The 22032-nt window shown below is 45.3% G+C and overlaps 1 protein-coding gene across 1 annotated transcript in view; it reads left to right on the top strand.

Annotated features, from left to right (window-relative positions):
- Positions 1-15614: 15614 nt before the first annotated feature.
- Positions 15615-22032, top strand: part of STOX2 (storkhead box 2) — a 67643-nt gene continuing 61225 nt past the window's right edge. The window contains exon 1 of the mRNA XM_074154739.1: positions 15615-15780. Within this exon, the coding sequence (XP_074010840.1) occupies positions 15615-15780 (166 nt within the window). The remainder of the gene's footprint in view (positions 15781-22032) is intronic.

Genomic DNA, 22032 nt, shown 5'->3' with positions numbered 1-22032 from the left:
TGAGCCTTCCTCCACCGTACCTCCGTCCTTCTTCAGGGCTTCAGTCTCTGGACTGATGCTGTGGGATCTGCTGGACCCATGGTCCTGCTTGAAGTCCTTGGGGTTGCAGGGGTGGTTGTCGCAAGAGGAGTTGTTTGGAGCTCAGTGGTTTATTCAGAGGGGCTCCATCCCCATGGTTATATACCTGTGGATGTGAAGAGGATCTGATCCAGAACTGGCTGGTCCATGCAGCCATCCTGCGGGGATCTTTTCAGATAAGCACGTCCTGCATCACAGGTACATCCTGGTAACTCAAAGAATCTACCGAAAAATGCCTTGCGCTCCTTGCCACCAGGTAAAATTACACTGACTGCTTTTAATCCTTCACTAGCCGCAGTTGCGGTAGGAGAACGCAGTGAAACTTTGGCTGGTGGGAAAATAATGCAAAAGCTCTTTGTCCAGAAGACACGGGCGAGGAGGTGGTTGCCAAGAGGCTTTGCAACTGTGAGGCTGGTTGTTACCCGGAGCTGAGGGCAGCAGCATTACTGTAACTGCAGGCGGGAAAGACTTTCTGGTGATTTTTCAGGGGGTTAGATGGCCACACAGTGACCTTTCCTGATTTTCAGCAGCTAATTTGTCAGCCGAAATCTTTCAATTCTTTCCCCAACACTGTGTTTATACCTAATTGGATTTTATGTGCTCTGAACGGTGGCGTTATTTTTCTGTGCCCAGAAGATAATGAGAACAATTAAAGAGAAGATAACGAGAACAATCCTAAAGAGGGGGTGAGATGATCTAAGAAGAATCTGTGTTTTCAAGGACGGTTCATATGACAGGGCTCGCTGACACACAAAACAGTGCTTTTTTGCTTCCCGACCATATGATGGTGGTTTCATCCTGCATCACGCGCAGGGTTAGCGTCAACAGGGGGCTGTGACCAGGCAGAGGGTCCTGGATGGTTTAAAAGGTATAGCCAGTAATTAAAGGCTCAGTTCCCTGCCCTGGAGGACCTGGAGGAGGGCAGCTGTAACTCTGCCATCCCCTTTTAACCCCTTCTTGAGCTGTGGCGTTAGACACACTGGTCACTTAACTCCTTGCCCTGGAGGGGTCAACTGTGACTTTTGTCTCTGCGGGAGAACGCATGGTAATTTGAGGGTATATACTTGATCCCTTCATGCTGTGTGTAGGTAGCGGTATGTACTGTGTCTATAATATATACATAATATATAATTAACATAAGGAAAGTTTCTTTTTTGCAAATATGTGAGTAAATAAACAAGTTCAGCCCACATAAGTCATCAGACCGAGAGCGATAACTCATTGGCCATCTGCTTCTCTCTGCGACGTTGTTTTCCTTGCCTGCTTTTCGGATACGAAAATGCATCGCAGAGAGCTTCAGCTTGCCATCTTCAGATCATTCAGTTGTCGCAGTCGTCCTTGGGAAGGACGGGTGACTATGTTTTGTTTCTGACCATGGAAATCATGACATCCAAGAAAAAGTTCAGTTGACTTCCAGAAAAGTCAAGGAAACCATGAGCTCATACATGATTTATGAACTTTGTCAGAATAACTGTTTTGTTACTGGAGTTGTTTATTTTCAATCTAAACCCAGTAATTACCCTTTTTGGTACATGTGGAACCCTAACTTGTGCAGAAATCGGTTCAAACATGGGTAAACAAAATGAAGTTTCTTCAGGAGCATTCAGTACCTAATAACTTGCCTCCATCACCTGGGAGATGTTCCTGCTTGTAATACCTGTAGTAATTTGTATTCACATTGGTGGGTACATTTGCATAACTGACTCTAAAGCTGCCCATCCTGTTTTGGAAAGGACTTGTGCAGTTCTTTCCATTAAAGGTGTGTAACATCACCTTTTTTTTCCTTTGAGAGGGCAAAGGTAGTTTTCTGAATTTGTTCTTGGTTTTGACCACTGGATTTTCTCACAGTTGGTAAGCTCAGCTCTCTTTTCTTAAACATTATTTTATGAGTTAGAAGGTTTGAATTTCTTACCTAGTTGTTCCAGGGGTGGTGGAATATTGTTATTAGAAGATGGATATCGTGAAATATGTGTTTGTTCTGAGATTGCCAGGCTTTGCATTGATTTTCAAGGTGTAGCAATCAGGGGGAATGCAGTTTTCTGAAGCGGTAAAGTTAAATAGGAATCTGTTCAGACACCCTCTGAATCAAGATCTTGCCACTTTCCAAGTGGCCTGCTCAACATCTCAACCTGCTAAAAGAGGAACCTGCATTATTGTCATCATGTGTTCACAGATCAGTGTTCTTCTTTGGTTTGTGTTGGTTTTTTTTTAAATAGGGAAAAAGTAAAATGTGTTGGAAACTTCTCTAACTGGTTATGCCGAAACAAGAAGTAGAACTAAATATCTAAATGAGTTGTTGATAGCATGGAGTTATGAAAAAAAAATAAATCATACTTTTATAATGTTAGTGGTAGATGTCTCATTAAAATTGACAAGAAGTCTTACTCAACAGAAATATGTGATTTTTAAAAAACATATTAATACTGAATCATTGACATTCCTTTGCAACTAATGGGTGGTTGGTTATTTTAGTTGAAGACAGTGAATACTAGTAGTTTTGTTTCCTACTGATTTTTCTTTTTTTCCCTTGGAGAAACCAGGCTGACTGACTGTAGTTGATATTCAAGCAGTGTGAGCCAAGGCAAGCCTGGACTGTGCCTGTGAATCACTGCTTCTGACTCCTAGGACATTCCGTGGACCTGATCTCCTCTAACAATAAAATACCTACCTCCCAGGGTTCCTCTAGGGACACTTTTTTATAGCTGCACACAAGCCTGGGTGCCGGTTACAGCCTCCTGGAGTTTGTTCGTGCTTGTTTTATGGGGGTAAGGAGTCCAACAGACGGGCAGGGATCACTGTGCATCTTGCGTTGATTCCTGCCACGAAGAGTGAGGATTGAGATGGAGGAGTGTTTTGCCTGCCTGTGTCCGGCCGTGCCTGTTCTCCAGCGCACTGGCAAGTCTTTGTACCACTTCACTGGCCAAAAGCAGGGGGTTTGGGCAGGGTCTCCGTTTCAGAAGATCTCCCCCCTCTCCGTCTTCTTTCAAACTGTTGACAGCCAAGACTGCCTGTGCGACTGAATTACCGAGGCATGTTCTTCTGAGTGCTAGTTTGGCATGTTATAAAAGATGTCTGTGATCTGTAATCATAGCTTCTGTGCTTGTTTAATCAGCGAGGAACAGTAATTCTTCTGCTTACCCTCCTTTGCCTTTCATCCTCCTCCATCCCACCTTGCCAAAAGCACGTGATGTTCCTGAGCTTGCTGTAACCTTTCAGTCCTCTTCTGTAGCTGGAACGTTGCTGTGAACAGGCTTTCCCTCCTCTGAAGGTACCCAAATAATACACTTATGTCTAGAAGCAGCTTGTCAAACGTGCACGTAGTCACAGCGATGGCAGTTTCTGTGGGCTGGGCTACACTAATTTGCAAAAAAACCACCCCAACATTAAACAGCTCCAATAACTTCAAACTGCAGTAGCCTGGTTCTTCAGGATCCCCAGTGATTTAACCACGCGTTTACTGCTGGCTGGAGCGCTTGCTTCCATTAACCACGTCATCTAATTAAAGGGGTTTTTAGCTCTTGGTACCTTTCATGAGACTGAAGTCCGAAGGCTCCTCAGACAGTGGACATCACTGTGGCAACCGGTTATGTTCCTTCTCAACTACACGATCTGTAAATCCAGACAGGGATGTTTCCATGGATGTCTGGTGGAGCATCTAGCCAGAAGCTAGTATGGGCTGGGCTCGCGAGACCTTACGAGACGGGTAAACCAAACACAAGTTATTCAAAATGAATGTACAACTCATTTTTAATGAAGAAGGAGAGGCATTGAGTGTTCAGGGTGGGGCAAGGGCCAGAAATAAAACTCCTACCACCTTGTTTACCTCCAGGGGAATGGAAGCGGACAGGAACACTTGACCACCTACCAACAGTTTGAACAACAAAGCTCATGGCTTCCAGCTGGGGCACCATTGTGTTTGCCTCCTCCCCTACCCTGCAAGCAACTCTCTCATAGTTCAAGCTGACAGTTCTTCTTGGCAAAGCTGGTGTGCTAAACTGATTTTTTTTTTTTTTTTTAACACCTACCTTGAAAATCCCATCCTCCTACGTAATTACCTGTATTTGTTGAGAAAAATTGTGGTGGAGAAAAGGGTTGTTAGTTTATGGGATAAGAGGGGATAAAACAGGTCTCTCCATCCTCCTTCCTTTTGTGTGCACCGGAAGGCTCTTGGCAGAAAGATAGCTGGATTTCCAGTGCAGCAGGGAACCACACTGGCTTCTATTGAAATAACTGGGCAGATGCTACAGAAGATTATGCAATAAAACCTACACCTTACTTTTAAGTGGCTGGGGTTTTGATAATTGCTGTAGGACCATTTATTTGGCAAATAATTAGTCTTTCCAGATAAGAAGTAGGATACAATATACACTGGAGAGATTTATGGGAGCTAGAAGGTAACACACGCATATATTGGCAGCTGTTTCCAGGGCTTATTTGTGTCTTTGATTTCATTCCTGAATTTTATTTCAAAAGCTTCAGACAAGGCAGGATTGAGAATATGGTGGCTGAAAGCAAAGCAACTGAGAAATGTATTTGAAAAGCCTGCATATGATATCCACTCCTTTCATAAGGAATATTTCCTTTATGACCTCCTCCTGCTTTGTATTTAACATTTCAAAGAACTTTGGGGGACTGTCTGGAGGCTGTGTCTTCGTGAAGCCAGTAGCTAAGGATTTAAAGTATTGTCATCGCTGGCCTGGAGCAGAAAACTGCAGGCGGTTTTAATCTCGGGGTGTGTGCGGGGGGTGTTTAAACCCAACCTTTTGTGTTCAGATTAGGAGTGCAGGAGGATAGACTTAAGGGGTGTTAGTGAGAGTTTTTTCATTGGCAGCTGGGTAATAGCATCAGGCTTTGGAAAGACTTTTTTTCCAATTCTTTGTTATTTCAGTAATTACTACGTGGTGGGTAGAAATCCTTAGGGTTTGTGGTTTTTTTTTTTAAGTACCACAGCAATGACACGAGGATGTGGGCAATAAAAAGAAGTACTTGTTTTTATAACTTTTTACTCTTCGGACGACTGAGGGCACTTAAATGCTTTCTCAGATAGTCTGTCATTGCTTCAGTCCTGGATGTCTGTGTTTTTTTAGTCTTGGTTCCATCAGCGGGGATAATAGTAAGATCCATCTTTGGAAAGGAAGGAATTAAAAAAACCCCTAATTTGGCACTGGCATCGTGCTCTGACAAATGTGACACCTGCCAGTTGTGAAGGCAGATTGCCTAATCTACCTTACCCCGTGTGGGAGATGGAAAGGTTCCCAAACGTCTCCCCCATCAAGAAAATGATCGAAGGCGAGTCTCTTGAGCACTTGCATCTGGAGTTTCTTTTACTTTCTGTTAGAACCTAAGAAATACTTGTCCCGAGTATTTGCTGATTCCTGGAATAGCTGAGGGTAAAGAGCACTTGAAATCTTTAGGTATGGAAACGTGGTGACTCCTGGCAAGAGTTTCTGAGATGAGCACCGTAAACTAGTACGATTTACCCCCGTTGGCTTGTGAAGGTATTGAGTTCAGCTCAATAGTGATCAGTTTTAATGAAGACTAAAGACTTTCTAGCTCTCCATTTTGCACATGATTCTTTCAGACAGAATTCTAATGCTAGGAAATTTCACTTTCATGTAAATTATCTCACTTAAGATGTTTGCTTCTTTTGAAAAAGATCTTTTTAGATTTCCAAAAGTATTAAGTAGAAGTGGTTCTCTGTGCCTCACAAAAATTCATTATAATATGAAAAGCATTTTGAAAGAAACCTTATCCTATGCCAGCGCCATTCACATGCTTTAAAGGATGTAAGTACGCTTTTGTGGCAGGAGTGAGGAGTATGCTTTTCAGAACTACAGAGTTTTTTTCTTTATTTTCCTAATTTGATTTTAGTTTACTTTTCTTAATTTCGCTATTTCAATATTGCAATGATTTTCCTTTGTAATAAGGGATGTTTTTTCTTCATGACATCTACGTGATGCACTTGTTCTCAGCCTTGACTCTGGTAGGAAAGTTGTAGGCTGAAAAATTCACACCAGAGACTGCTCTTCTCTCCAGTGTGACCCTCAAGTGCTGTGTTAGAAGCATTTCGCTAAGGTGAGGCTTTGGGTGCTGCTCCCTTCTGCTTAGCTCCGCAGAGGAATTAAAGATCTTGCACTGACCTTCAGAAAATCTGGGAGATAGCAGTGCTCTGCTGGAGTTAAGCCCTTCTTCTTATTTAAAAACAAATGAATTAATAGCACAGCAACTGACAGCCAGCTGGTAATATAGAGGGATGTACAGAAAAAAGCAGCAGAGCTCCCTGGGGTTGGTACATTTGCTTTAACAGATTGCACTGTTACGTAGGGCGTCACTTCGTAAGACAAAAATTATTTTGTTGGACTAGTCCCCAGCTGAAGAATTTCACGTTCTTCCAAGGTGATGGGAGAAGTTTGAGACGCAGTGATACAAAATTCCTCTGCTAGAATACGCAAATCCCTGCACTGAGGAGAAATGCTCAGAACAGCTTCTACGGAGAGGCAAGTGCAAGTGGTGCCTGCGTAAAGCTTTGTCTGAACAGGGCAATGGGAAATTGTCTTGGGGGGTCACCGAGACACACCGATGGGGAATGTCGGAGCTTCAAAAGCCAAGGGGAGGGTGGCACCGAGCTGTGGTGACCAGGAATAGGCAGGGCCGCTGTCCCAGGAGTGGACCCTTCCTTCTGACGGGCGCTACTGCGGCATCAGAAGAGAACGGAGAAGCTCCGGGTTCCCACTGAAAACCAATGGCTAAAGAGTACGTGGGGACAAAGTGACTCTGCAGCGCTGGGGTCTGGTCCGGAGAACGTGCAGGCTGATAGCTTTGCACTGATTTTCCAGAAGCCTTTGGGTCGGGTGTGTGTTGAGTCACCTCATTTCTCTGCGTGTTTATGACTCTCCTCTAGGGTTTTTTCCTGCCCAAATACTAGTATATGCCAATGAAACAGCCTCTGAATCTAAGGCTGTAATAAAATATCCAAGAGGTAATTGAATTACATTTCTGTGAGGTGATGAATCAGTGCTTTTTCATTCTTGGGTTTGTCTCTTGCTTGCATTCTTTTCAAGCTGAGGGGTGGGAACCATACATTTTCAGTGCTGAACCACTACTTTGGAAGCCTATTTAATGTCGGCAGAGCTTCATGCACATATGGAAGTAAATTCATGACAAGAGGTTGTTTACAAAGGGTGGAGTAGCCTATTTTCAGGCCTCCCAACTTTTCTAAGGTTTTCAAGATCTCTCTGCCTGTTACACATGCTATATATATATATATATATACATCTATAAAATATACTTACTATATTGCACAGCTGTATAAGCAAGAATTTTGAGAGTGAGCTTAGTACTGGGTTGTCCAGCAAATGCTCGGTGGAGTTGTAGCAGCTGCTGGGATTTAGTTCCCTTGGTATGCTGCTTTGGTTTTTAGGAGTGGCCATCAAATATCCTCATTGTCCCGTTTGCAAACACGCCTGCGGTGCTTTCTTCAGCTTTGAGTATGGCGAGTAACTCTTCTAGACTAGAATTTAGAGTTTAAGACGAATATATTGATAAATAACGGCCATGCCGCATGCAAAACAGTGCCCACTCGCTACAGCCAGTGGCTTTTCTTTCTCAATGGATTTTTCCTTTAAAAGTACCTACCAGACATGCAGAATCTGCTCGTTATTTGTGTTGCTGTAGCACCCTGGGGCTCCGCTCGTGCTAAGTGCCCCCTCTGCAATCTCATGAGCTGCTCTACGAGCACAAAGCAGAAACGCAGGCTCGGGGCGGGGGGGGGGACACAACGGGAAGAGGCGCAGAGATGTGTGAATTAGTCTTTAAAAACATAATCCGTAATGGCTTTTACTGCTGGTAGGCTTTATCTTGGATACTTGCATCTTGCTCTCTATTTTTTCAGCTCCCAGAGCAGAAGGACAGGCTGTCTTTCTACCTTACGGTACAGCTGGCCCCCATATATCAGTGAGTTACTTAAATACCAGGGTACTAACGATACGTGACACCAGTGGAAAACAAGAAAGTTGAGGCCAACATTTTTGGCACATCTTTTACTGCGATATCCTTTGGAAGAGCAGCCAGTGAATGAACTGAGTTGCCGTCACTTGCACTTCTCCAAGTTTTTGATTTCTATTATATGTGAGAGGTTTAATAAACGCTTGGCTGCGTGAAAAATCAGTGCAGGATTTGGGGCTTGCCTCCCTCTCCGGGTAGTTTTGTACACTGAGGTGTTGCAAGCCCAGCTTCCATCTGGGCTTGTAACTTTAACTTTACCTTTTACTCTTTAACTAACCTGCTTTGAGTCCATGATAATAGGAGAGGAAAAACACGCGTCAAAGCGAAGGCTGTGTCCTACACCCTGTGTTCCTTTCCTTAAGTTTTTAGGTCATCTTGGGTACCCAGATTTAAAACCCTTCTGCATCAATTGTCTTCTGCGCAGAGGAAGCACAAATTCAATCAGAAGGCCTGGCATGAAAAAAAAAAAACCACCCGACAACAACAGGGGAGCCTTTCTTCTCCTAACGGAGGCAGGTTTTTCTTAAAAGTCGGGCAAGTTAAAATAAATAGCGCAGCGCATAAGCCAGCACACAGAAAAACGAAGGGGTGAGGTACAGCATGTGTGCAGCAGCAGCACTGCATTCCTGTCATCACACATTCCCAGAGCGTAACAGCAAGAGAAATACGACCCGCAGCCGGTTTAAGAGGTGCTGTAATTAAGCCAGGATTACTACCACGCTATAACACAACCTGATAGTGCTCCGGACTTAGACTGAAGACTTCCTTGTGATAAGCTTGGAAACTTTTTCCTTTTTTTTTTTTTTTTTTTTAATATTTGGAAGTGTTTTCACTTGCACCTTTGACCTTGGGATTTTTTTTTTTTCTTTCTCTTTTTGGTGGAGTTTCTCCGACGCTTTCTCCAAGGAGAGAGGGTTGTTAGAGCAAGCCCAACTTCTTCCTCGCCAATAAATCCATTAAGAGAGGCTGCCTTATTTTGTGACCTGGACCACAAGCCTAGATTACAAGTACTTGGCTTCTCTCGCATATCTGAGTACTAGTGAGAGGTGACAAATTGATAGCGTTAGTGTCAGAAGGCTGCTGTGAAAGAGGATGTGCTCCATCACGACTCTTCTGGTTTGTTCTTGCCCGTATATCTGATTACAAAGACCTGGAAGGGAAGACTAAGCGCTTCCTACAGCCAAGGACAGTTGCAGCCTGTTGCCAGATCTCCTTAACCAGTAAGGAATTGCAGAAAATCAGCTTTTTTTTTAGAGCCTGAGTTCTGTTAATACAGAGACACAGGAATCCCCGTATGAAAATGGTGAGTTTGTGCAGTGGACAATTTTCCCCCTTCATGGATTTATTAATATTAGAAATGCAGTAGTGTATTTTCTCAGGGAGGCGATTATTCAGAGCTGTAGATATAATAAAACAAGATGTTGCCATGGCCTGTGATGTTATACCCGAGTTTGGCGTTTTCCTCCAGTTCTTAATTACAATTTTCCCACCTCTTCTTGCACTCAACTTTCCTTTCCCCTCCTCTGCTTTACTGCTTTCCAGCTGCTTGTACTAAAGGCTTTTCTCCCCTCTTTGTTTTATTTATTCCTTTCTGCTCGCCCTCTCCCTCTTTTCATTACCTTCCCAGCATCTTGCAGCATCCTATCTCCACCTTTTAAAAAGTTACAGAATTCGACGGTTTGGTTTTCACAGGCTGCAAGATGACCCCCTGCTCCCTATTTCAACTGGCTGCCAGTGACTGTGGCCTTTGTTAGGGCAAAGTCTCCCCCACTGTCCCAGTAATACCAGTGGTATTCGTAGTTTTTCATTCTGAAGCTGGTGACCGGGACAGGACCCTGATCATAGACCTGCAGAGAGCGAAGCCACTCGGCATCTTGACAGCCTTGCTTCTTCTGGGGGTGTCGGGTGCTTGTCAGACACCAGCTCAGTCGGCAGTAATAAATGCTTATTTCATTTAAAAACCTCCTGCAGTCAGTCCCCGAGCCAGTCACGCCGAGGCGGTGACGCCAGCCCACCCTGCTGCTGACGCCTCCCGCTCTCCCCTATGGAAACTTGTTTGTCCTGGGGAGGAAAAAAGCAGTAGCCCCGACTGAAACTTGAAATACCACATTACATGCGAGCAAATACCATATATACACACGTGCACAAGCACGCATGCACACACACACGCAGAGAAATATATACATATAAATATATACACACAGCTTATCATACTGTACTCTGCTACATAATTATTAATTTCGAATTGAGGAAAAACAAGCCTATGAAATGGAAGCTGGGACCCTGGAGTTTTAAGTGTATTTGCCACTGATTTCCTGCGCTCTTCTGCGCCAGTTTTGTCCTTTTCTTTTTGCCATTTCTATAAAATGGGAACAGACCTGCCTAGCAACTAGGAAGTGAGTGTTTATGAAGATCAAATGCCACAGATATCCTTAGTCATATTTGTTTTCTCGCTTTTTAAGAAGATAACCCAGAAGGTTTTCAGTGGCTAAGATTTTGAATTGCTTCCCCAAAAAGCCTTCAGGACGTGGACTGAGGTAGGACTGAGGTGACTGAAAGCTTGAACACATAAGAATCCTTTGCAATGTCTTATACGTAGTTAAGACTCTTTTTTTTATATTCATCATGGCAAACCAGTGCCTTTGAAATGGCTACTATTATGTTGCCAATTCCTGATACGGAATTGTTAGGTTAAAAGGGAGGCAGGATGCCTGGTTTTGGTTTAGTTCAGACTTTTTGTTCCCAAGATCTCTACGGTCCATTCATCCAAGCGCCTCACCTCTCCCTCTGGTAATTCAAGAAAGAGATGGTGCCTGTTGGACTTTAAATACCAGATGATAAAAATAAATGTTTTATTTTCAACAAAAAAGCTTCTGAATCAATGCTTTCCCTTAATTAAAAAAAACAAGCTGGGGGTGAATACCAAAAAAAAAAAACCCTACTAAAAAGCTTTGAAACTGTCTTTTCATCATCAATAGCAAGTGATCAGATTCCCATCAGCTCAATTTATTGCTTGGAGAAGTATTTTCCCTTATTCCCAGCAAGCTCCATCAGACTTTTTCCGTATTTCTTTTTACAATTAGGTAAAACTCTACCAATGTGTCACAGGTACGCAAAAATATTTGTAAATTAGAGCAGAATTTCCCAAGTTTCAGCCAAAGAAAATTATGATCCTCCTCGCCCCTGTTGGAACAGTTGGATTAAACAGCATATTTTTATTTATTTCAAACCATGCTTATAGGGGTACTGTGCTATTGTTCAGCAAGCAGGACAGCCATTTATAGCTGGGAACTACTTCTTTCCCTTCCCTGCTCTAACATATCCATATGAATCCAGACATTTATTGTCTTTTATTAAAAAAAAAGAAAAAAAGTAATTTAAAATGTCTAAGAATAGAATGTTGTGGAGTTTGGTTTTTTTTTCCAAAGCCCTCAAATTTTCACAATCAGATCATATGAAGAAAATGATTTTATTTCAGTTTGGCCACCAAATCAAAAAAACAATTACAGTTCTAGCTCTATTTCCAAAGAAAACAGCCCAAACTTAAACTTGGTCTTTAATTATATATTTGATTCATCCCTGTAACAACAACGCTTGACTTCAAACAATGCAAGAACAGGAGGAAACTTGCTCCGAATTCCTCTCTTCAAAGAGAAGAACTCTTTCAGATACCGTGTCAGAAAACTTTCAGCTGAAACCAAAAAAGATAACTGTGAGAAGACTGAATAGGAGGAGTTTTATCTCGCCACAGGAATAACGTCTCAGTACTGAGATGAGGCCTCCAAAATATTTTCTAAACAAATCTCCCCACCTTTGGGAAGGGAAAGTTGACTTTGCTAGATGGATTGCTTATTTCCCTTTTCCCCTCTCTCTGCCTCCCCATTTTAATATGAAAAAAACTTCTCATAGTTGTAGGAGCAAATTATTATTCGCTCAAAATTCTCACACAATGAAAACGCATCCTGTTACCTGTGCCCCAAACTCTAAACCAGTCTGATTCCTACGATCGATCAGCAGAAGGTACCATGTGTTAATCATATGCCCTGCACGACTATCGTGACAATTCCTGCGAGTGTCCAAATTAAATCCATGAAAACTACTCGAAAGACTTCCGTGCGCTGTCACCCGTTCATTAGTGCACAGCAAATCACTGGAAAAGAATTGGGAGACGTGTGCTATCCCCTGGGTTTCGATTTGATACTGGTGAGACTAGCTCTGAAACTAGACTCAAAACATTTCTAATTGGGAATAATTATGCAGAAATCCAGTGTAAGGACCAGTGTGGTCTTGTTTGTTCCCCCCCCCAGCTTTGTTCTGTCTTTCTACTTCTTGACCTCATTTTTCCTCCTCATTGCTTATTCCTATTTGTCTCTCGTCTCAGATTATGCCTCTTGTTCTCGTGTCTTTTTTTAATGGAACAGATTGATATCTGGGGCTGTGTCTAGACTGAGAGAAAGGTTGAGTTTAGTTCAGCTGTAGGTTGATGTGAGCCGGCCAGCTCCATTCAACCGCTTCTTGACAGCCAGAAACGCGCAGCCATCAGTTTGTCTAGCTTCCAGCCAGCGGGATGAGAGTTTGCGCTCCTGATGAGAACTTAATTTGCTTTTACATCTGTTAAAACCGGTAATTTCTTTAGGTTGGGCTGAGCTAGCCCATCCATCCCAACCTCAGCCTCCGATGAGAAAAGTTGAGCCATTCTAGAAGTTCTCCTTACGGTTTTTCTGGTCCGAGGGTGAAAACGCGCTATTATAAGCTTTGCGTAGGCTGATGAGTAAATTGCTGGATGAGTAAGTTGCATGATGGAAAATATATTTTTATTAGTGGAGCTCTAGGCCATTTCTTTTGCTCGTCTTACTTTTTCCCCTTGGCTACCAGTATCCAAAGTATCAATGGAAACAAGCTATTCCCGATGGCTTTTCATACGGTTGGAAGGAGGTGAGGCTGATAATGAGGAAGGACCCCATAGTATTTCATTTCCAACGATCTTGCCGGGTTTCATTCATATGATTTCTACTTGTGTGAGAAGGGTGCGTGCATAGGAAACGTGGGACGATTCTTTGGTGCGTGCCGAGGTAGGTGCTGAGGCGATTAACCCAAAAGAAAACCCAAAGGTGATTAACCCAAGAGGGATCATTTCTCGAGGTCCCTTGGCTTTGACGTTCAATTCCTTCACCGATGGTCATCCTTTTACTGGTTGTTATGGTTTGAGGAACCCACAATAATTTATCGTCGTTTAGACAATTATTCTCTTACCCAGTGACCCCTCCCTACCTGGGAAGGGGAACTGGGGAAAAAAACAAGGAAAGCTGAGGGTTGAAATATAAACAGATTCAGTAGAATAAGACTAAATAATTAACATTAATAGCACTAAAGAACCAGTATTGATCCCAATATCAAGAAGCTGTGCACTCCCAGAAGGGACAGCCAATGTGGGACACTGCGAGAGCTGCGGCTTCGGGAGGAAGGGAAGGGCTCAGGGCTCCGGTACTGGGGCAAGAAGCTCTCAGGATGGCAGCCGTCAAGAGAGAACTCCTCAGCAAATCTAATTTTTATTGAATGTGCCATTCATGGTATGAAATGACCCTGTTGGCAGCCTGGGTCAAGTGCCCGGGTCTCGCTCCTCCTCATCCCTGCGCCTGGCAAGGCTCGTAAACACTGAGACCTTGGAACCCACACCCCAGAGCTGGCTATAAAGCAAACACTTTCACAAACTCAGACACCAGAGTCTTCTAAAAGTGCAGGTTTCCCCAGCATTAGAAGAGACCGTACTGCAAAGTGAAATTACTGAAAGAGAAATTAATCCTGCGTCCCTCAAACCAGGACACTGGTTCACCACTGGTAATGCTGGCACCACCAGGCGTGCTCAAAGTGGAGGAGGAACTGAGTCCCTTTGTGTGGTTTTGGTCAACCGCAGTTCGTAAAACCCTGTCTTTTACGGGCGGCCTGGCCTGGTTCAAGATGGCGGGTGACCTCCTTCCCGCCGGGCGCCACGTTTGTTTGACATGGTGGTGCGACTGCCCAGGCCCTCCCGGTGAAAGCCGCTGAGGGAGGGTGGTGGGTGAACCCGGCCGGCTCCACACTGGGGTACAAATCCCCCCTTGCCCCCCTCCTTCTGCTGTTCGCCTCGGGGAAGGGGCCGGTGGTTGAGGCCTGGTGGGCCTCGCCACCATGGCCGCCCTGCCCTTCCCCTCCTTCCCATTGCCCCCTCCCCACCGCTCCCCCACAGGAGCGGGAAGGAAGGAAGGACGGACGGAGGGACGGACGGAAGGAGGCGGAGCGGGAGGGGGCCGGGCCCCCCGCGGTGCACGGTGCTCCGTAGGCGGCTGGCTGCGCAGGGGAGCGCGGAGCCCGGCCGGATCCGCAGGCCGCTCCGGGGCTAGCATGAGCCCGGGCGGGGTGGCCAGCGGCCTGTCCCCCCCACTCGCCGGCCGCCCCTAGCGCCGAGCAGGGCGGCGGGTCAGCGCCGGGGGAGGGGGGGGGGGACGAGGCCGGGGCCGGGGATCGGCCATGGCGAGGCGCGACGCTGCTAGGGGCCGCGGGCCGCGGGCGGGCGGCCGGGCCTGAAGGGAGCGGAGGGGGGGTCGCGGCCGGGAGAGGCGCCTGCGGGCCCTCCCTCCTCCATCTCCTCCTCCTCCTCCTCCTCCTTCTTCTCCTCCTCCTCCTGCCGCCGCTGCTCCTCCCGCCGCGCCGGGAGCTGCCGCCTGCCTCCCCAAGCGCCGCCGCGGTCGGGGTCGCGGGGTTTTCTTTTATTTTTTGGGTTTTTTTTTTTTTTTTTTTTCTTTCCTCCGTTTGTTCGGGGCCTTTTGTTGTGGCGGTTGACAGTTGGCTAAGCACGGCCGGGCTGAATCGGGCCATTGTTGGCGACCCCCCCCCCCCCCCCTCCTCCCAGCTCCCACGCTGTACATCCCTCCCTCCCCCTCCTGGTCCCCCCACATCCTCATCCCTTCTTCCAGCCCCCCTCCATCCCTTCTTCCACCTCCCCTTCCATTGCTCTCCATCCCTTCCAGCCCCCCCCCCATTGCTCTCCATCACTTCCACCCCCCTCTCCATTGCTCTCCATCCCTTCCAGTCCCCCTCTCTATTGCTCTCCTTCCAGCCCCCCTTTCCATCCCTTCCACCCCCCTCTCCGTTCCCCTCCATCCCTTCCAGCCCCCCTCCATCCCTTCCAGCCCCCTTCATTCCCCTCCTTTTTTTTTTTTTCTCTTCCCCCCCCCTTTTTTTTTTTTTGCTGAGAAGCCACAAAACGTGCCTTTCCTCCACGCGAATCTGGGAGCCGTAAGCCGGACCGATTGCAAATGAAGTGTAATGCATTGTGGGACGTGTGTAAAATTGGATCATTCGAGGGGAAAAAAAAAAATAAAGGCAGGCAGGGACCTGCGGCTGGCGTCCCTAGAAGAGGCAGCGGGGAGATGCTGGCAGGTCGTGCCCGGCGGTAGCCGCGCTAGCCTGATGCCCGGTGGCCAGCACCCGGCCAGCCGCAAGGCCTGACCCCATGCTGCGGCGGGAGGATTAGGCTCGGGGACATCCTCAGGATGAAGAAGACGCGGAGTACGACCTTGCGGCGGGCTTGGCCTAGCTCCGACTTCTCCGACCGGGCCTCCGACCGCATGAGGTCCCGCAGCGAGAAGGACTACCGGCTGCACAAACACTTCCCACCGGCTTTTATTTCCCAGGCATCACGGGGCTACATGACATCAGGTCTGTAACATAATTTGCTTTGTGTGTGCCGGGTGCGGGATGTGTGTTTGGCCGGGAAGGCTGTGTCGGTGGGTACGTACGGAGGGGAGCCTGCGACCGGGAGCCTAAGTTGTTATGAATAATGCAAAAAAAAAAAAGAAAAAAAAAAAAATAGCATACATCCACCATTTTGTACCTCTGCAAGATTCACAGCGGGGTCCTTGCAATATGGTGTGTAAAATCTCTCGGTGGAGTGAAATAAAGGCAGGAGAGAAACGGTCGTGTCTCTCTGTCCTGAGATAAAAATGACTGGGTGCGCAGAGCATGGAGCCCTTTGCTCCTTTTGTGCGTAAAAGCATGTGCTGGGTATTTACTGCTGCCCGACACGTTCCCCTTTAAATGCAGGTAACTCCGGCTAACTCAGCGGGCTTTCATGTTTTGTTTTGGTTTTTTTTTTTTTCCATTTTGGAAAAGAAAAGGGTCACCTGTGATTGCAAAGGCTCTCGCCCTTCTTACAGGCTTTCCGGGATTCAGCTGCACGTTTCTTGCAATGGCTTTGGCAAAAATGACTGTAAACACGTTTGCATTTGTTATTTGAGGTGTAGAAGGAGACCGGACCCGTGTATGTGGGGGGAAAAGGCACACACGTGCATGTATGTTCGTCTGTCGATGGCTTTCAGGGGAGGCCGCGGGGAAATAATGGACACTGCACCAACGTGTTTGTGCATGGGAAAGAGAGAGCGCAAACAAAACAACAACAACAACAACAAAAAAAACCCAGCGCAGGGAAAAGGCAGGCATCGGGGAGAGGCTTGGCCTCCGACGGAGTGCTTCTGCGATTTGGGAAAGCCTCAGTACCGCTAATGGAAGCTTGCTCCATCCTGAAATGCGTCTTAATGGCCTCAGAATTCAGACATTTCATAAACACCCCAGAGAAGACTTGGGAAAATGCTGATGGGGAGGGGGCCGGGGGGCAGAAAATCCTGGAAACCTCCTTTGTTGTTCTGCCGCCTGTTTATTGTGGTGATCGGACATAACGTTTCATTACTATGACGGCAAATTCCAATTTATCGTGAAGGCACGTATTCCCTCTGAGGCTCAATTTAGGTTGAGTAGGCAGATTCCTTTAAAGGAGAAAAAGAGGGAGAGGGAGAAAACGAAGGTATTTATGTACTACTGAAAACGTTTCCAGCCCTTTCCCCCCGCCCCCCATTTCTGCTGCAAAGGTTGAGCCAAAGATTGTGGTTGTCAGTTATATGCTGACTTTCCTATCTCTGGCCCTAATAAACACGTCTCTTTAGTCAGGATTGGGTTCTCATGTCTTAAAAAATGTCTCGTGACTGGTCTTTCTTTAACGCCCCAGCACAAGGAGGGAAAGAATGTGCATTTTATTGAAAAATCTGCCCGTGTGAGAATGCTGTGCTATTTTGGCAATAGCCGCTCTGATTTATTTATTTTATTTTTTTTTTCCCCCTTTCCTGGGAAGCCACATATCGAGAGGAAATGACAAGGATAATTTATGCTTGAACAGCTGAAGAAGAGGAGAATGGTGGTGGCGGCGGAGGGGTTGTTTTGTTTCCTGGCTGCTACAGGACCCGACAGCGGCTGGAAAGCCAAATCTGTCCGTCCTGCCAGGACTTCTGTTGTTCTGCAGGGAACATCCCGATATTCCCACCGTAAGATAACGCTGTGTCAGTCCCGTTGGAAGTCAGTACTTTAAGGCCTTTCTTTCGGCGTGGAAGCCCGTATTTAAAAGAGAAGGCGCTCACGTGAGCGTTTTGTGCCAAGCGGTGTGGTTTTTTTTTTTGCTTGTTTTTAATTCTTCGGGGAAGCAGCCTGGCTGGGTGAAAGCTTTATCTTGGCAAGGTTGGTACAATCCAACCAGGCGCTCAAACACCAGCGATCTGCAGAACGGGATGTGTCACCCTGCGTTTTTTTGGCAGATATCTGCGTCCTTTGGAGGGCATAGGTTTATAATCTGCTATAAATGTTTTAAAGCAATCCCCATACCCCCAGAATGCCGTGTTTATGAATATACAGCACATGGATTTCAATAGCAACAACTGAAGAAGGAGGACAAATGTCATGTTTAGTTTGAGTAATTTGCTGAAGTTGTTGGAAGGAGAAGACATTGAAAATTAAAATCAGCAAATGCTTGTTGTTGTTGGTTTGGCTTTTTTTTTAAAAAAAAAAACCCAACAACAAGTTAGTAGGCTTTCAGCTGGAAATGCAATTGTTCTCTCTTGATGGATAGTTTCCACATTCGTTTATTTTTAAAGGATCCTTGTCCACTGCCTTTCCAAATATTAGTTTTGGGAGGAATGGCTTCTGTATCTAACCACTTCTAACTATTTGAAGGAAACTCTCTTCCTCTCAGGAAATCTATAGGAAGTCCTCTGGCGTAAAAGTTGTGGGGATCAGGAATACAAATGCTTTCTTTGTCACCCAGAATGTTGTAGGGGAGAAAGTGTCCTGAAACACATGGGCTTTTCAGAGGGCTGCATTCTGTTTATCCAACCATTTAACCTCATCACCATTAGCATTGTTGTGGTTCTCTTTTAATTAAATGCCACATTGTTTGGGATGGGGGGTGGAGGGTGGGAAAGAAACCTTGGGGTTTTGCCTCAATTAGGCTGCTTAGGGAAATACGAAAAAGCAGACAGTCAAACAGCCTTCAGGAAGATGCTAAACAGCTTGAAACGTTAATATTCGAGTGTGCGTGAATGGGGCATGGAGAATCGTATATATATATTTCCTTCAGCCCAGAGAAATAGCGAGTGAGTTGCGGTCAACTCCGTGGTGTTTTATTTGGGGAAAATAAGAGTCTCTAAGCAGAACCACGTTTATAATGGAAGTGCAAAACCTCATGCGAGAGCAGTGGAGCACACCCGAGTTTTAAGCAGCCTTTTCAGTAAATCTGAGTAAGGACCGGTTTGATATTTGCTTGATTAGAAGCAGCATTGGAAGCACATTTTCAATACTTGGGGAACAGACTGCCCCATAATTATAGAAAATTGATGCAGATGCAGTTCATCTGAAATTTAAAGATCGTTTGACAGATGAAGGGAGATGGAAGTAAGGAGGTGGGGGAAAAAAGCAGGGAATTTAGAAAATCACACATTTTTCCTGCTGAATAATCTCTTGATACATGCTATTAAATCGGCTGTACTCCAGGGTTTCTTTAGGCCTCCTAGCAACCGCTGGGTTCAAAGGCCACGCAAGGAGTTCATTGTTCATGTGGAATATTAATTTCCCAGTGGAGGACTGACTTGGAGAAAAAACCCTGAAAAAGAAAACTACAACAATGTAGAGCTTTGACCTTGCGTGAAAAGAGATGTTGGAAAGTTTGAATCCAATAAAATTCGTACACGTTACTGAAAAAGGGAAATGTACTTGAAGTTTTTGATAGATTGCTGCTTAATTGATGAGAAAATAAATCTTATGAAACTGCCAAGCAGGATAAAACTTAATGAAACTTAGGAAGGCTTCACACAGTCACACAAAATAATATTTAGAGCTTTTGAAATGTTGGAAGCTTCTTGCTTTTTTCCCCCCTTGTTTCCCTTCCTAAATAACAAAGGCAAATCCTGGATTTTGTTTTAGCAGAGAGAGGAACTGCACCCTGTGGTTGACCCAGCCGTTAAATGTTACCAGAACTGAGTAGCTTTCTGGAAAGAAATAAATTTTTTTCTGCAGCCTTTCTTGAGCTCCTGTAATTGAGGATCTGGGTGTTGGAGGTAATGTGTCGGTTTGAGATGGGGGGTGGTGTAGGGTAACAGCCCACGCAGCGTGAAGGAATGTCTGAAGAGCTTTCTGCAAGGGTAAAAACTTAATTCCAGAGCACGCTTGTTTGAAGGTTACCATCTGAAAAGTTTGCAGTTACTTTATTGCTCTTTGCTATAAAAATTCCTTGCAGAGGTTTCAGTGTTCTGCAGTTGAAGGGTACAACTCAGTCGTGGTGTCACCCTGCTGTTACTGGGGTTTGATTACCAAGTTGAAGCAGGAGGGAAAGGAGAGAAGTACGTAACACTGCTATCCAACCGATGGTATCTGTGTGCAAATTAAAATTTGTAGGAGGAAAAGATACCCTAGGACTGCCTCTTCAGCATCCTTGAAGAGTAAGAAGGACCTTGGGAGTCATTTGAGCAAATTGGGGAGTCCTGAGTATTTTTCTTTTTTTATTTTTTTTAAGCTTGGACCTCTATCTCTAATCAAAATTAAGGTTGGGAGATAACCATGCATGATCTGAAGAACTCAGTTTAACATAATTGAGAAATGACAGATACATGCAAAGCCCTGAAGCTCGTTCGGTTCTCCTGTCCCTTAATTCAGTTATCTAAAGGAATATGTTCTAGCTTGAAAGCAGCTGCATTGTAATTAATATTTAATGGAATAATCAGGATTGCATCACCTTCTTTTTCTCTCGGTGTGGTATTAAGAAACACCTTCCAATTCATCTGCTTAACAGTAATGTGATCTCTTTGCCTCCCTGAATTCTGAGTAGGTTTGGGCTGTCTCACACCAGACCCATTAGTGGGACAGTAGGAACTGAGAGCGCAGAGGTGTCGATGGCTAGCAGGGCTACCCTTTGCCTCTTGGCTCCTGCTCCGTCTCCTTTGCTTCAACCTGTGTTGACCTGTTGGTCGCTCCCTTGAGCGACTTCAGGGGCTGTTCGTGCTTTATTGCTTGGGAAGTTGCTCCCCGGCTTACCGTGCCATCCAGTCCCTTTTGGTCTCTGCGGCATCCTCTCACCTTGGCAGAGGAACAGGAGCTTTCACCGCATCCCAGTCTGGGGAGAGGGTCTAAGCATGCTCTGTCTTCAGACTGCAAACTTGGTCCAAGTTCATGGACCAGTCACTTTTGCCCAGTTTCTAGCTCATTTCATTTTTCCCCCTGGTTTCTTGTTTAAAAGAATACAGAAGACAATCTCTCTCCTTCTGTAGAACCCTGGTTTTCCCCCCTGTGGTTGCCTGTGCAGCACTAACTCACGTACGTGTCTGTGTGTCACACCACAGCCTCCACGCCTGGTCCTTTCCCACCAGGGTATCTTCTGCATATCCATGACTTCACTTTTAGACCACGCTGTGGACCGCGTCCTGTGTATGACTTGGGCATTCAGCTGCCCAAACTGCGTTTGGGTACCCACTGTTCTTCCTGGCTCCTGTGACCAATGAGCAAGGGCATCCAGAGTAGCTTTTTTGTTTATGGCATTAGAAGTAAAATCGAAGAGGAACGAACGTAAGAAAGAAACCGAAGTTTCTGTGAATGCCTATCTTACCTAGACCTGTTCATGTTTCTGTCTCAGTTCTAAATTTCAGATTGTTTTCCCTCTGCAGCCTCCGTGGCTGCTTGCATTCAAAGTCCTTGCGTTCTCTCCACTGGTTTGCTTGGACCTCTGGCCAAGTCGGGGTGCTCCAGGATCAGGTCACCAAAGGGTGTCATCTCACTGGCTTTTGCGCGGAGGTGTCAGTCTGAACCCGAACAAGTTTCTAGGTGTGTTTTCCAGTAGTCCTGTGGTTTAAATAATTTGTTATATACCCACTAGACATCATGATAGCCTGCTGAAGATAGAGGAAGCTCCTCTTTCAGGATCAGACGAGGGTTCAGAACAAACGCAGTACTGATTCATCACAAATAGCTCCCAGTCTTTCACGGGTGTAGAAGTTATACTCTGTTGGCAACGTTTGATAAACTCGAAGGGTGTTGGATGTCTTGCCATTTTGGAATTGAATAGCAGCTACGTCTTTGGAAAAATGCATTACTTGTTGGAGGAGGCTGAAATGTGAGGATTTTGCCGATCACCTTGGTTTAGCCCAGTGACCTGCTCAGTCATGAGCGACAATAGGCCTTCATTTGTATGCAGGAGAGATCATCCCAGAGTAAACTACCATCTTTGTAACGCTCTTTGCACAGTTAAAAGAGATATAAGTACAGTATGCTTTTACCTGGTTGGAAGACGCCAGGCGGTATTAAAGCCATGATAAAAAATTTGTTGGCTAATTTAGAACTTGTGTAAGAATTGCTAAGTAATACAATATTAAGTGTGGTTTGTTTTTTTTTTTCCTTGAAAAGCATGATACATTACATTATTTTAAATAATAAAGATACTATTAAGTTATCAAAACTGGATATTAGATGTTTTTGGTGGAGTAGATGTAAATCTGAGCCTAGAAATATGGGTTGCCCTTTGTAAGAAATATCTAATGAATACTTCATGCAATTCTGCCTAACCATTGGGTTTCATTTTCACCAGAAAAAGGGATAGTAACCATC

This window comes from Numenius arquata, chromosome 10 (assembly GCF_964106895.1).
Source record: "Numenius arquata chromosome 10, bNumArq3.hap1.1, whole genome shotgun sequence".
In the NCBI taxonomy this organism is placed as follows: domain Eukaryota; kingdom Metazoa; phylum Chordata; class Aves; order Charadriiformes; family Scolopacidae; genus Numenius; species Numenius arquata.
This window is presented reverse-complemented; position numbering and strand designations above follow the sequence as displayed.